The sequence below is a fragment of the Vicia villosa genome, unplaced genomic scaffold, assembly GCF_029867415.1.
Source record: "Vicia villosa cultivar HV-30 ecotype Madison, WI unplaced genomic scaffold, Vvil1.0 ctg.000374F_1_1, whole genome shotgun sequence".
Taxonomy (NCBI): Eukaryota; Viridiplantae; Streptophyta; class Magnoliopsida; order Fabales; family Fabaceae; genus Vicia; species Vicia villosa.
This window is the reverse complement of record NW_026705173.1, coordinates 714662-731834: the sequence shown is the minus strand read 5'-3', so window position 1 is coordinate 731834 and position 17173 is coordinate 714662. Positions and strand designations below refer to the sequence as shown.

The following is a 17173-nucleotide window of genomic DNA, read 5'->3' as shown; positions in this document are numbered from 1 at the left end:
TCTTCAAGGGAGATTTACCCTTATGCAACTCTTCATTTTATTTTTTCCCCTTTCACATATTCAACTAGTAGGCCCCTCTTGATCAACCCTTCGATGGCCTTCTTCAAGTTGATGCAATCGTCGATGTTGTGGCCATGTCCCTCGTGGAAGCGAAAATACTTCGAGTTTTTGGTCAAGGACGACTCTCTGACAAGAAAAAGGAGTTTAATCCATCATTTCCAGAATTTTATGTTGGCACAGTCTTGGTAGATCTTCTCCTAGGATGCGTTCAGTGGCGTATACTTGTTGTATCAACCCTTCATCCTTGGTCAAACTCATCCTTCTAAGACTCCTTCCCGATCAGGTGGCTAGAGTTGGTGTTGGCGAAAGCAGGATTGTCGAACCGTGTGTCCATCTTTTCTCTAAGATCATATAAGACTGAGCCATATGCTCAATAATTTCATGAGTGGTTTGTATAATTTTCCTTCCTATATTAAACCTAAAGGGATGGTTCCACAAAACACCGTTCTCAAAGATCCAGCACTTAAGGCCTTCTCCGACCCCTTATACTTCAACAAAAACTTGCGTAAATTAGTCAATATAAGACCTAATGCTTTCCTTATTCCCTTGATTGATACTGCTTAGAGAAGCTACCATCACAGGCTTCCTTTCCCAAGCAGTAAAGTGTGCAGCAAACCGTTCATAGAAATCCCTCTATGATTCAATACACCCGTCTAACAGACCATTGAACCACAACCTTGATGACCCATCCAGAGTTAATGAGAATAGCATGCATTTGGAGGCTTCGTCGTCACTAAAGTAATTAAGTTGATTATTGATGAGTTGCACAAGCTCGTCTAGATTTCCTTTTCCCCTGTACTCGCCCAGCTCTGGAGGCTTCTACATGGATTTTAGTATTTTGCTGTCCAAAATATGGGAGTGCAGAGGATTCTTCTCATGATTCTTCAATGGTTGGTTTTCTGCCTGATCCGAAGGAGGAGCGTGGCTCCCTTGATCTCTCTCGGGGTTTTGGAGAGGACTTTGGTGTTTCTTGCTCCTCTATTGATTTTTTGACTTAGGAGCTTCATCTTTCCTATTCGGGCTCAACTCAAGGACGAAGGTTGCAATTCTCCTTGATACACCCTGTTGAACAATGTTCCCTCGCAGAGGCGCATTATCGATGCTTTCTTTGAGGCGAGAAGGAACCTTTATTCTATAGCTTGCAAATTCTGCTATGAAACAATTTTTTACATGATGTTTAACAAATTCTTTGCACCATACAATACAAGGTTAGCTCACAGTAGTTGAAAACTCTAAGGTTTTAGGTTGTGAAGTTAGAGGTGAAATTGAAGGTCCAATCAAAGGCATTTGAACAAATCTAACTATCTGAGGAGCGTAAACCAAATAGACCAAATATGGATACAACATAATCTCTGCTCCTAGACCAAGTATAAATTTTATCAAATTTATAATTTTGTGTATCTGATAAAAATGACAATATATAAGTTGTAAACTTAATTTGAAATTAAAACTTATTTACTACAGTATAATACAAAATATTAATAAAATTTTAAAACTAACTGAAAATTAAAAAGATACTATAACCGTAAGAAGTTTTATTTATCGTTTTAAAAAAGAAATGAGATAAACAGTTTAAATGTGATTTTTCGGTTGCTATTCCAAGAAGTCTTGAGATTTGTGCACATTTGATGCAGAACAAGCAAGAGAATAATGAAGAGTCATTGAGTATATCACCTATTATGTGAAAAACCATTGTATAATACTTCTCTCATAAACTCCATTGCAGGCAATATGAGCAAGCTCATGGCTAGTGAAATTCCTCTGGTGGAACCAATCCACTTCATACTTACTCAAAGCTTTCATCATCAAAAATTTGTAAGCCTTTCACCTATATATTTTCTTTGGTCATGTAATTCTGTATGAGTTCTATCATGCATGCATCTTAATCTGGTGTTATTCATTGATGACAGATGATGCCATGTAAGTTTGTGAAGAAATATGGAAAAAGTTTACCGAAAGATATTTATCTAAACACTCCAAATGGTGAAAAATGGAAAATATATTTGGTAAAAAGTGATGGCAAAATATGGTTTGGAAGTGGTTGGAAAGAATTTGCAAAGTTCCATTCGCTATCTTATTACCATCTTCTAGTTTTCAGATATGAAAGCACTTCGAGTTTTGAGGTACAAATCTTTGATAAGACTGCTTCTGAGATAAACTACCCTCTTAAAAGAGTTGAAGCTGAAGAGGTTTCTAATAGTAAAGAAGATTGTAGAGAAAATCAAAAGAGAAAAGCTTTCTCCTCCTTTGAATATGGAAGCAGCAGCAGTTGTGTTAAAGTCGGGAAATCGCAAAATCATATTGACAAAAAACGTAAAGGTATAAGGTTTTATATTTTCAGTTTCTCACAATTATTAACTTTTCTTCTCTTCAATTCATGTTAAATTAATAAAATGTTATCGACATGTTAGCCTTACGGTGTTCTAGTTTTGCAGGAAAACCGGTAACTATTGCTGAGAAAAATACAACTCTTGAAAGAGCCAAAGAGGTCAAAACAAGTAATCCATACTTTGTTCTTGTCATGGGTGCATCATACGTTGAGCATCATTTTCTTTTGGTAAGTTGCAAACAAAACTCTTTGTTTTTTAGCTGTTTGTTTCTTAGGTTCATTAACATTTGTTTTTACTTTTGTTTGGTAGACTATACCATGTGATTTTGGTAAGAGACACTTTGATTTGGATAAGAAGAAAGGAGATATTCATTTTCAGGTGTTGGATCATGGAATAGTTTGGCATGCAAAGTACACAATTAGGATGAGCACTACAGGACTAAAATTTGAACTCTCAAGGAAATGGAGGGAATTTGTAAAAGATAATAACTTGAAAGTTGGTGATGTTTGCAACTTTGAGCTCATTCATCAAACTAATATGACTTTTAAAGTTCACATCTTTAGAGCAACAGATGAAGTCAGCACTAATTGTTCAACTTCTCAAAGTAGGTTTAATTATTAATTAGTTTTCATTTCAATCACACTGATCTCTTTCTCATATTATTTAGAAAATATATTCTTCCACTTTATGCAGATTCTTCTCAACTAAAGGATGAAGCTACTATTCAAGGAGTTAGACAATCAATTCACACAAGAAAGAATTTTAGCTATTTTGATTGATGAAAACACTACTAGGCTAGTAGGTATAACACAAAAGCAGTTCAGCTTTTCAAACTAATGTTTTTGCTTATATAGACATTACTTATGATATATGCTCTTTTGAATGAGTTATTATGCTTGTTCTGTCTAATGTTAACCTTAAGTATTTGTTGTCTTCATTCCATGATAATATTAAAATAAAATTATATTATCAAGATTATATAAGATTATGTAGAAATAATTTCCCCTTTTCTTTTTGCCAGGTTTGTCCCGTTTTGTGGTGTAACAGGTTCGGGAATCCTTGTTCTCGCATTAATATATTCCTTGATTTAAAAAAAATAATAATATAGAAATAACATACAAACACAAACGGGTACCATGTTCCACCACTACCGTATGCTAAAATCAATCAACAATTATAATTGACCATCCATTCCATGATTTTAAATTGGAGTCGCAACTATTGCGGTTGTTACGATGCAGATTCGGTCGTTGCGGCGTGAATTTATATTTATGAACATAAAATATTACTATATTTTATCATTTACTTTAAATTTCACATGTCTTCCTTTAACTATTCGCCATCATTTTGAATATCACTAATATTTTTAAAACACACCTTAAATCAAAGATATAAATAGAAAGGAAGATAAATTAAATAATTTTTTCGAGCATTGTATAATCTCTTGCGGCCTAATGCGATAGTTGCGTTGTTACGATACGGTTGTTACAGCGTTATGATGCGGTTTTTATTGTAATTTGCAATCACACTACAATTACAGCCTGATGCGGATGTGGACACTACCGCAACTGCAATATTGCAGCCGCATCACGTGATGCGGTCTGCAATTTAAAACGATGATCCATTCTTCCACTCTTAATGTTTTATATTGTCATCGTTTCTATAAAGAGAACATGTAGAAATATAGAAATATGTCTTAAAACTTTTAAGTGACAACGAAAAATAAAATATGTTTCCAAGTTGGACCGTTATGGATATTGGATTTAGTCGATTTGGTTTGCGCCTCCTTTCATTAATGTTAGAATAATAAATATATTTTTTTATATTAATTTAGGAATACTTTAAATTAATATAAAAAGTATTTATTTTTTATAATATTTTAAAAGTTATTATAAGATATTTATAATATTTTATTCTAATAATTAATGAGTTGTGTTTTGGCATTGTTATGGATCTGTTGAGTTTTAGCAATTATAAATAGGTATGTATTCTATTATTGTCTTAGAACAAACTTAAAATTTTTATCAGTTGAAGACAGAGAGAAGAGTTAGGAATTCTTGGTTAAGTTAGAGAGTCAAGAGTTTTTTTTATATAAATTTTTTGAAGTATCTAAGGGAATTGGAAAACACTTCTAAACACCTTATGCGTGTGTGATTCTTATATTGATTGTTGGAGAGATTGAAAAAAACGTGGATAGAAAATAGAGTTTGTTCTTGAGAATTTTGAAGGCTATTTTCTTATAATATCTTTCTAATCTATCGTAAATTTTTTTGGAAGTATAGTGAATCAGATAGTTGCACTCTTTCCCATAATAGATTGTTTGATCAAAGTGGATAAACAAGTTATTGTGTTCTTGTCTTTTATCTTCTTTTGTCTTGTTGTGGTTTTATTTTCATTTCACTACTACAAGAAACAAATTTAACCTCAGCTTTGAATAAAATTTAATCTCAGTTACACATGCGAGGTAACGAAAAACGTAATAAAAACTTGCCACATTACCCCTCAGGTTTGGAATTATTGATGGGTAAAGTATTCTTCACATGGGTTCGATCCCAACAATTACATTTTTAATATTTTCAAAACTGAATGACGCGGTCCACATATTTGCAAAAACGAAAGTTACATTACAGTAATATCTATAATTACATAAAATACTTGCAACTTAAAATAATTAGCATCAAAATAATCAAAGTGCAGCATCCTAAATAACTCAAAATCATTACTTATAAAATAAAAGGTTAAACACACAATACCTCCCTGTAATGTTAGCGAGTTTTGGAGTTTCCGGCAAGACTGTTGTGGTTCCAAGATAAGGCGTACAAGCCCACTGCTTCACGATTCCGGTTTCACATTCTTGGATTGACAACATCTGTGAACTGAATATGGTATAAACTCCTAGCCTTAGGGTTAGAGACCGTTTCAGGTTAGGGTTGTGGTCAACTCTCATTATATATGCAATCGAGAAAAACCTAAGCATGAATACTGTAAAGCAGTATATGACTAGGGTATGGAATTTTGTAAAGTTGCCTAACATGTACTATCACGAGGAAGGCAATTTCTTGCTGAAATTTCAATCGCTAGAGGAACGTTAATTGGTGGTTATGAAAGGACCATACATCATTCATAGTGCACCTATGGTTCTAAAGGAATGGCATCCTGAGTTCAATTTCAAGCATGACAGCCTGCGAACTCTGCCTCTTTGGATAAAGTTGTCGCAGCTACCTTTGCACTTGTGGGGAGCAAAGAGTTTAGGGAAGATATGAAGTGTCACTAGGAAGGCCTTATTCACGGACGAATGCACAACAAATAAGCTTCGTGTTTCAAATGCGATAATATTAGTGGAATTGGATATTACGAAAAACAGAATGATAGCATAATGATAAAGGATATAAATGGCCAAATGATCCAACAAGCTATTGATTTTGAATGGAAACCTAAATATTGTGGGGTGTGTAATAAAGTTGGTCACCAATGCACAAGCGATCAAAACATGAAGAGCAGGAAAGAATGGAAGATCAAGGTAGCTAGTATACCTGAAGTCAAAGATGATAATGTATAACAACAAGAAGAGGAGATGAAAACACCAATTCAACATAATAGTACACCAGATTCAGCTTGGATACAAGTGGCGAACAGTCGAAGGACAAAAGGTAGAGCTGGTATGCCTAACTTCCTAAAACTGGATGCTATAGTTAAGATTAACTGTCAAAATGGTTTTGAACAATTGGAAGAATGGGGAGAGGCCAACACAAGTAACCCCTAGTGGGGATGATTTTGTCTTGGAATGTGAGGGGGATGAATAATGCAGGAAAATGTCATGAGATTTTCTTCTGTCTCAATAGCTTTAATTCTGACTTGATTATTTTGTGGAAACTAGAGTTAAACCCAATAAAGCCATAAATATTAGAAACAAATCGACTGGTAAATGGAGTATCATTGATAATTACATTCATCATAATGATGGTAGAGTTTGGATCTTAAGGAATGCTAACAAGTTGAAGATTGAGATGCTTAGTTGTTCTGACCAATTCATACACTGTGGATTGCACTACCATCAGGGTACATATAGTGAATGCACTACTGTTTATGCCCTTAATGGGCTGGATCAACGCATGAAACTTTGGAAAGATATCACCAAACTAAGTCTAACTATCAAAGGAGCTTGGCTCATTATGGATGAATTCAACAATGTTTGTAGGTATAAAAACAAAATTGGGGGAAAAAAGTAATTGCAGCTGAGTTCATAGACCTCTCCAACATGATGAAAAACTTAGATCTTGCTGAGAAAGAAAGTGGAGGTGACTACTTTACTTGGTTCAACAAACATTCAAAGGACCTTATATATTCTAGAATTGATCGAGTTTTAGGTAATTTGGAGTGGCATAGTAGTAACATTAACACTGAGTTAAAGATTATGGACCCTAGAGTGTCTGATCATGCCATGCTTTGTCTTGATGATCATGCACATACTAAACCCAGAGGACCTATTTCAAATTCCAAAACATCATCACAACTGCTGAGGGATTTCTTTGACAGGTGCAAAACGATTGGAACAGAAACATAGAGGGGAATGCTATGTTTGTAGTTTAGAGAAAACTACAAAGATTGAAACACACTATAAAGGCTATTGGTGCTTTGTTTAAAAATATAAAGTCAAATATGGATATAGCTAGGGCTAATCTTGGGGATGACCAAAAGGATCTTCTTAATAGCATACTCAATGAAGAGCTTATTCTTAAAACTGAAGTTCTAACTGCAGTGGTTTTAAGACTAAGCAACATTGAAGAATGCATGTTGCAGCAGAGAGCAAAAATAGGCTGGTTGAGACTTGGAGATGGCAATAACAAATATTTTATGCCACTCTAAAGGGAATGTCTAGACAGTGCATTATCCAAAATCTAAGTACAGCAAATGGTGTAAGTGTGTAACTATTACTAAGCAAGATGATTTGGAAAAAGAAATTTTATCGTTCTACAAGAACCTTGGGGGTGATAATAATTAAAATATCAATGGTATAAATATGGTCACCATGCGAGATGGAAGACAACTTACCAATGAGCAAGGTCAGGGTCTGTTTGCACCAGTCACTGAGGCAGAGATCAAAACAGCTCTATACAGCATCAAAGAAAATAACTCCCCAGGAATTGATGGCTACGGATCGAAGTTTTTCAAAGCGGCCTAGTTAGTGTTTAAGGAGGATAATATCAACGCAGTGCAGGAATTTTTTGTCAAAGGGAAGATGTTCAGAGACATAAACAACACACTTGTCACCCTCATTCTCAAGACTCCTCAAGCAACCATGGTTAAATAATATAGGCCAATATCTTGTTGTACCAACATATACAAGATTATCTCAAAGGTGATGACAAATAGACTGAACAAAGTCCTCAGTAGCATCATTGATGACAGCCATACTGCATCTGTGCCAGGGCTCCATATCCATGATCACGTGCTTTTGGATTTTAAGTTGCTAAAAGGTTACAATAAGAAAAATTGACCCCCCAAATGCATGTTACATGTTCTGGACCGACCCAATCATTCTAATTGGGCCTATCCAGCCTTCGGCCCAAGGTGCGTTAGACCACGCGTGGCAACACCCCAGGATCGTGCTGGGCAAACACCAAGACAACCGACCACGAGAGAGCCTCATGCCCGGTAAGAAGCCAGCTCGCATGTCACCTAAATCTCCGCCTCAGAAGGAGGAGTCAATTCCGCATAAGGACACCCTATAAATAGCCCTCTTGCCATAGAGGGCGAGGTAATCTTTTCTTACCCCAAAAATTCTCTCACTTTGTTGTACCTTGTGGAACACATACTTACTTCGGCATCGGAGTGCCTTACAGGTACAACCCCTTTTTCCCCTCTCGACCGTTCGGAACTTCAAGTCTTCATTGTTGCTGGCCATCTTATCTGCTCGGTAAGATCAGTGGCGCCGTCTGTGGGAAACAACAGCTCCCCTTTTCCTCTTCTTGCACTTTCTTGACCCATTCTTACCTCCTGCAAGAACCTAGGAACCAAAGCTCAGAACAACTTTCACTCATGGCTGGCAATAACGAAGACTCCTTTTCATTAGACGCTACGATACTCACCAAAAACGACATTTCCGTCATCATACCTCCATCCAGCAACATCGTTCCTCACGACGGAGCCACTGCATCTCTGTAACACCCCTTTTCTAACCTCAAATATATCATACAATCAAACAGAGTAAGTATGCATAAATGAAAAAGGGCGCCACATGTTGATTTCCATCAAATGAAAATCCCAAAATAACATGCATACAACATCCATAATACGCAAAGATCATATTGTAACACAAATGAAGTTTCATGTTCTCATACATTATGCATAAACGCTTGCGGAAAACAATTCAAATTGCTATTAAAGATTTCAATGAATATATCCCATACTATATTCATCTACCAAGTTCAAATAACAACAATATCTTTGTTACTCGAACATTACAATCCTAGGCTACAACGACCTTGAAATCAACATATCCAAATGTCATCACACTCATCCAATATTCAACAAAACATAAGAAGTAGCAATTTCCAAACATGAACATAAGTCTAAGAAGACCCCCAAGTGTTACATGATCAGAGCATATGACTCTCTACCTAATCAAAACGAAACCTCGGAGCTCTTCGGCTAAGCCACGAGTCAAGCAACTACTCTTCTGAACCTGCACGTTACCAACCAAGGGTAACATTCAAACAGAAGGGTGAGAATTCAAATTCTAAATAGAAAAATATAATAATGGGAAATGCAACACAAATAAGCATACATTTAACATCAAATATGTATTAATCACATATATTTCATTCTCATCACATTCTCTAATCCATATAAAATGATTCATCATTCCACATATATGCACGTAAATCAAATTCACATATAAATTCACATCTATATCACATATGTTCCAAATCACATATATCACCTTCATTACGCAACAACAATTCATATCAAATGAATCACAAATCTACATATATGCACATCTATCAACATCATTCCACACAATTCATATCACTTAAATCACACCAACACAACAATTCACACCGACACGTGCAACTCAAGTGTGACTCTATGCGATATGCATGTGGATCCCTCTGTTATCATTTCCGTTCATGCCGATCGTCACTCTCTACGGACAAAATAACCACCTCAAAGCCCCATACTCGTTAAGCTTTCAAACCCCATACTCGTTAGGTTTGGGACAAGTAAATAACCTTCGCGAGATTACCTTACATTGCCACTTTCAAAGACTCATGCTTATGTACGTGTGCAACAAAACAAGACTCATGCATTTAAGACGATCTCTCTCTATCTCTTAAACTACACAATCACATCTTTCCAACTTTGCTCATCATTACACAACATGACATTCCACCAATATCAAACATCAATTAGCATTTAGAAATCAATCACATAATTCACGGTTATCATATCACACAATGCCTCCATGAATATTGATCATACACAATTCATCCATCCATACATATATAATTACATGTTATTCCCAATTAACATCATAATTAATCAAACAAGTGCCAATCCAATTCTATTCTATCATATAGATAATTAATTAAGCTTCAATATGCTTCAAACGGCACCTAAAAAGGAGTTACGGATCAAAAGTTATGTAATTTCAAAGTTTAGAAAATATTTTATGAAACAGGGTCCGCTCAGCGAGACCAGGCAGAGATTTTTATTCTTCGAAGCTCCGCTCAGCGGACCAGCTTCGCTCAGCGGGGTCTGTGATTTTCAGAAAAACACAGCAAAACCCAGAACTGCGAAAACCAATCCCTACCATTCTAAATCACTTCCAAACATCAATAGACATCAAATACAACCAGTATTCATCATTATTGAACAACACATATCATCAAAATCATGTTTAATCATGTAAATCCATAGAAATAACATAGAAATTAGGGTTCATACATTTCTCATGAAATAGCAAAGAATGAAGAGATTCACACAACACATTCATTACCCAATCATAGATTCTACAAGAACTTGTATTCAAACCCTTACCTCTAACTCTTAATCCACCATCTTCAAGAATCTACAAATTCCTTCTCCTCCTCTTCTATGTTCTTCTTCTCTTCTCTACTCTTCTTTCTATCTTTTCTCTTTTCTTCCTAATTAGGTTATGACATATCATTCTCTCCTAACTCTCATTATCTCATTGGGCTTAACCCACCCAATAATCTTTCTCACTTAACTAAGCCCATTTAACTAATTTCTAATAAAATTCTACCATTTATTAATTAGCTAAATAATATATTACCACCCAATTGAATAATTAATACTCAATCAATAATTAAATAAAACACACAAACAATTATCAAATATCAAATAATCCTAATTAATTAAATCTAATAAAAATAGGATGTTACAACTCTCCCCCACTTAAAGATTTCCGGCCTGAAAATTACCTTAAACAAACAACTCCGGATATGATTCCTTCATGTTATCCTCGAGTTCCCAAGTGATATTACCATCGGCGACTCCACCCCACATCACTTTCACCAAAGCAATCTCCTTACCACGAAGCTTCTTCACCTCTCGATCTTCAATTCGCATAGGTGATGTGTCAACCGTCAAATTATCTCTTACTTGAACATCATCTAATTGAACAACATGCGATGGGTTCGCAATGTACCTCCTCAATTGAAACACGTGGAACACATCGTGAAGATTAGAAAGAGACGGCGGCAATGCAATCCGATATGCCACTTCACCTACTCTCTCTGAAATCTGATAAGGACCAATGAAACGCGGCGTCAACTTACGCGACTTCAATGCTCTACCAACACCCGTTATTGGCGTAACTCGAAGAAACACATGATCATCCTTCTCAAACTCAAGAGCCTTCCTCCTCTTATCATGATAACTCTTCTGACGACTTTGAGAAACCTTCATTTTCTCTTGAATCATCTTAATATTATCTGTAGTCTCTTGAATTAACTCAGGTCCAACCACAACACTCTCTCCCGATTCATACCAACACAAAGGAGTTCTACACCTTCTACCATAAAGAGCCTCAAAAGGTGCCATTCCAATACTCGAATGGAAACTGTTGTTATAAGTAAACTCAATCAAAGGTAAGAAACTATCCCAATTTCCTCCTTGTTCCAAAACACAAGACCTTAAAAGATCTTCAAGCGACTGAATAGTCCTCTCCGATTGACCATCAATTTGCGGATGATACGCCGAACTCAAACGCAACTTTGTACCCAAAGCACTTTGCAAACCTTCCCAAAATATAGAAGTGAACCTTGGATCCCTATTCAAAACGATACTTGACGAAATACCATGAAAACATACAATCCTCTCTATGTATAACTTAGCAAGTCTTTCCATTTAATAATCCATCCTCATCGGAATAAAATGAGCACATTTCGTTAATCTATCCACAACGACCCAAATTGCTTCACAATTACTCGATGTTCTCGGCAAACCCGATACAAAATCCATAGAGATACTATCCCACTTCCACTCGGGAATAGATAACGGCTGCATCAAACCAGACGACTTTTGATGTTCAATCTTTGACTTTTGACAAGTCAAACATGAATAAACAAATTCCACTATATCCTTCTTCATACCTTACCACCAAAACATTCTCCTCAAATCTTGATACATTTTAGTAGCACCGGGATGAATACTCAAACCACTTCTATGCCCTTCCTCAAGAATTCTCTTTCTCAAATCCACAACATCTGGAATACAAACCCGGTCACGACATCTCATAACACCATTCTCGTCAATCCAAAAATCACCACCTTTACCTTGGTTAATCAATGTCATAATGTCCACCAATTTCAAATCCGATTTTTGTCCTTCCCTAATCTCATCCAAAATACCACTAGTAAGCTTCAACATACCAAGCTTGACACACGAAGACGTTGCTTCACAAACCAAACTCAAATCTCTAAATCGTTCCAACAATTCCATTTCCTGAATCATCAACATAGACATATGCAATGATTTCCTGCTCAATGCATCGACTACAACATTCGCTTTTCCAGGATGGTAGTTCAAACTAAAATCATAATCTTTCAAGAATTCCAACCATCTTCGTTGCCTCATATTCAACTCTTTCTGATCGAACAAATACTTCAAACTCTTGTGATCACTATACACATCAAATCTTGATCCAAACAAATAATGCCTCAAAAGTTTCAAAACAAACACCACGGCGGCCAACTCTAAATCATGCGTCGGATAATTCCTCTCATGAACTTTAAGTTGCCTTGAAGCATAAGCTACCACTTGCCCTTTTTTCATAAAAACGCCTCCCAACCCAACAATGAAGCATCACAATACACAAAAAATGGTTCAAACGGATCCGGCAAAATCAAAATAGGAGCAGAAGTCAACCTTCTCTTAAGCTCTTGAAAATTCGCTTCACATTGCAAAGTCCAAATGAAAGCTTGACCTTTCCTAGTCAACAACGTCAACGGCAAAGATAACTTAGAAAATCCCTCAATGAACTTTCTATAATAACCATCCAAACCAAGAAAACTTCTAATCTCAGAAACAGACTTAGGAGCTTCCCATTGAGATATAGCTTCAATCTAAGACGGGTCAACAGAAATACCTCCACTAGAGATCACATGGTCAAGAAAACTCACTTCCTTTAACCAAAATTCAAACTTAGAAAGCTTAGCAAACAACCTCTTCTCTTTCAACACTGATAACACAATTCTCAAATGCTCAGCATGATCATCTTCACTCTTGGAATAGATCAAAATATCATCAATGAAAACAACCACAAACTTATCTAGAAAATCATGAAAAATCCTATTCATATACTCCATGAATACACCAGGTGCATTAGTCACACCAAACGGCATAACAGAATACTCATAATGACCATACCTCGTCCTAAAAGCAGTCTTCTGAATATCCTCCGCCTTCACACGAATCTGATGATACCCAGACCTCAAATAAATTTTGCTAAACACACAAGCTCCAAATAACTGATCCATTAAATCATCAATCCTCGGGAGTTGATACTTGTTCTTAATCGTCACTTTGTTTAATTTCCTATAGTCAACACAAAGCCTCATAGAACCTTCCTTCTTCTTAACCAACAAAATAGGTGCACCCCACGGCGATACACTAGGACGAATAAACTTCTTCTCCAACAAATCCTCAAGTTGACTCTTCAACTCTTTCAACTCAGAAGCAGACATCCTATATGGAGCCATCGATACAGGACTAGTTCCAGGAACTAAATCAATCGAAAACTCAAATTCACGTTCCGGCGGTAAATCACTTACATCTTCAGGAAATACCTCCGCAAAATCACAAACTATTGGAAATTCCTCAATGGTTCTCTTCTCATGCACATCTAAGGTTGCCAATAACATAAAAAATTCAGCCCCATCTTGAACAGATTCACCAACATGCTTAGCAGACAAAAACAAATCTTCCTTAACACCAATCTCAGGAAAAATAACAATCTTATCAAAATAGTTGATATACACACGATTAAATTCCAACCAATTCATACCCAAAATCACATCAAGTTGCTCTAACGGAAGACAAACCAAATCAATCCCAAAATCTCTACCAAAAATACTCAAAGGACAATTCAAACACACAAAAGAAGTAGAAACAAAACCCATAGTAGGTGTATCAATAACCATACTTCTACGCATATCAGATAACACAAGATTCAATCTCTTAGCACAATCCAAAGAAATGAAAGAATGTGTCGCACTTGTATCAATAATAGCAATCAAAGGTGTACCATTAATAAAGCATGTACCTTGGATTAGCCTATCATCGGTAGAAGCTTCCGCTCCAGACAATGCAAACACTTTCCCTTTTGCTTGTTCCTTCTTTGGCTTATCACATCTGGTGCTAATGTGACCTTGCTCCCCACAATGGTAACAAGTCACTTTCGAACCACCTCTACACTCGTTCGCCTTGTGACCACTCTTGCCACACTTGAAACATGACACTTCAACTTTGGGAAAATCAACAGCACGATGTCCTTCAACACCACATTTGAAACACTTGATCGGAGCACTAGATCCTCCCCCACTTGGCTTTCCGCCAAAACCAGCTTTCTTCTTATTATCATACGGTTTTCCACGATATTGACCTTTCTTCTCATTCATAGCCTTGTAGTAAGAAGCACTCTCCCTGCTATCCTCATCATAAATCCGACTCTTATTAACCAACTCCGCAAATCGAGAAATCTGTTGATATCCAATCGCCTTCTTGATATCATGCCTCAAACCATTCACAAACTTCAAACACTTAGATCTCTCCGCATTCATAGTATTGTAGTGAGGACAATACTTGATAAGCTCTTGAAATCTAGCAGCATACTCCGCTACGGTACCATTCCCTTGCTTCAACTCAAGAAATTCCACTTCTTTCTTTCCATGGCAATCTTCTGGAAAATAGTTTTCCAAAAATGCATCACGAAAACGATCCCAAGTAACCTGAATACCTTCCTCATCAAACCTCTGAGCCATATTGCTCCACCAATCCTCAGCTTCCTTTTCCAGCATGTGAGTACCAAATAGCACTTTCTGAGCATCGGTGCAATTCATGACCCGAAAAATCTTCTCAATCGCCTTCAACCAAGCTTGAGCTTTATCCGGTTCATGTTCTCCCTCAAAGGTAGGAGGATTGTTCCTCTGGAACTTCCCCAAGGCACGATACTCATCATCATCACCATTCTGATTTCCAGCATTCACTTGAGGAATTTGACCAAGAGATCCAGCCAACATCCTCAACGCCTCAGCAATGGCATCATCATTCCTCCCAGCAACCATTGTCCTACGACAACCAAACAACCAGACAAACAGTATCGATCGTGTCAGATACACAAATCTACTACAACGGGAATAAAGACATTAACTACTATTGACCAACTGGTCGACCATGCTCTGATACCACTAATGTAACACCCCTTTTCTAACCCCAAATATATCATACAATCAAACAGAGTAAGCATGCATAAAGGAAAAAGGGCGCCACATGTTGATTTCCATCAAATGAAAATCCCAAAATAACATGCATACAACATCCATAATACGCAAAGATCATATTGTAACACAAATGAAGTTTCATGTTCTCATACATTATGCATAAACGCTTGCGGAAAACAATTCAAATTGCTATTAAAGATTTCAATGAATATATCCCATACTATATTCATCTACCAAGTTCAAATAACAACAATATCTTTGTTACTCGAACATTTCAATCCTAGGCTACAACGACCTTGAAATCAACATATCCAAATGTCATCACATTCATCCAATATTCAACAAAACATAATAAGTAGCAATTTCCAAACATGAACATAAGTCTAAGAAGACCCCCAAGTGTTACATGATCAGAGCATATGACTCTCTACCTAATCAAAACGAAACCTCGGAGCTCTTCGGCTAAGCCACGAATCAAGTAACTACTCTTCTGAACCTACACGTTACCAACCAAGGGTAACATTCAAACAGAAGGGTGAGAATTCAAATTCTAAATAGAAAAATATAATAATGGGAAATGCAACACAAATAAGCATACATTTCACATCAAATATGTATTAATCACATATATTTCATTCTCATCACATTCTCTAATCCATATAAAATGATTCATCATTCCACATATATGCACGTAAATCAAATTCACATATAAATTCACATCTATATCACATATGTTCCAAATCACATATATCACCTTCATAACGCAACAAAAATTCATATCAAATGAATCACAAATCTACATATATGCACATCTATCAACATTATTCCACACAATTCATATCACTTAAATCACACCAACACAACAATTCACACTGACACGTGCAACTCAAGTGTGACTCTATGCGATATGCATGTGGATCCCTCCGTTATCATTTCCGGTCATGCCGATCGTCACTCTCTACGGACAAGATAACCACCTCAAAGCCCCATACTCGTTAAGCTTTCAAACCCCATACTCGTTAGGTTTGGGACAAGTAAATAACCTTCACAAGATTACCCAACATTGCCACTTTCAAAGACTCATGCTTGTGTACGTGTGCAACAAAACAAGACTCATGCATTTAAGACGATCTCTCTCTATCTCTTAATCTACACAATCACATCTTTCCAACTTTGCACATCATTACACAACATGACATTCCACCAATATCAATCATACATTAGCATTTAGCAATCAATCACATAATTCACGGTTATCATTTCACACAATGCCTCCAAGAATATTGATCATACACAATTCATCCATCCATACATATATAATTACATGTTATTCCAAATTAACATCATAATTAATCAAACAAGTGCCAATCCAATTCTATTCTATCATATAGATAATTAATTAAGCTTCAATATGCTTCAAACGGCACCTAAAAAAGAGTTACGGATCAAAAGTTATGTAATTTCAAAGTTTAGAAAATATTTTGTGAAACAGGGTCCGCTCAGCGAGACCAGGGAGAGATTTTTATTCTTCGAAGCTCCGCTCAGCGGGGTCTGCGATTTTCAGAAAAACACGGCAAAACCCAGCACTGCGAAAACCAATCCCTACCACTCTAAATCACTTCCAAACATCAATAGACATCAAATACAACCAATATTCATCATTATTGAACAACACATATCATCAAAATCATGTTTAATCATGTAAATCCATAGAAATAACATAGAAATTAGGGTTCATACATTTCTCATGAAATAGCAAAGAATGAAGAGATTCACACAACACATTCATTACCCAATCATAGATTCTACAAGAACTTG

The 17173-nt window shown here is 36.4% G+C and overlaps 1 protein-coding gene across 1 annotated transcript; it reads left to right on the top strand.

Annotated features, from left to right (window-relative positions):
* The first annotated feature begins 1803 nt into the window (after window positions 1–1803).
* On the top strand, window positions 1804–3011 carry LOC131627623 (B3 domain-containing protein At1g49475-like). Its single transcript, XM_058898462.1, has 4 exons — window positions 1804–1875; window positions 1971–2379; window positions 2496–2617; window positions 2700–3011. Exons 1-4 carry the CDS (start codon window positions 1804–1806, stop codon window positions 3009–3011), a joined length of 915 nt encoding a protein of 304 aa, XP_058754445.1.
* The last annotated feature ends 14162 nt before the right edge of the window (window positions 3012–17173 follow it).

Bases quoted from the DNA above. Each gene is read 5' to 3' on its own strand.
- LOC131627623 (XM_058898462.1), top strand. From the start codon at position 1,804: ATGGCTAGTGAAATTCCTCTGGTGGAACCAATCCACTTCATACTTACT. The intron at 2,380-2,495 runs GTATAAGGTTTT...CTAGTTTTGCAG, and splicing joins TATTGACAAAAAACGTAAAG to GAAAACCGGTAACTATTGCT. The intron at 2,618-2,699 runs GTAAGTTGCAAA...TTTGTTTGGTAG, and splicing joins TTGAGCATCATTTTCTTTTG to ACTATACCATGTGATTTTGG.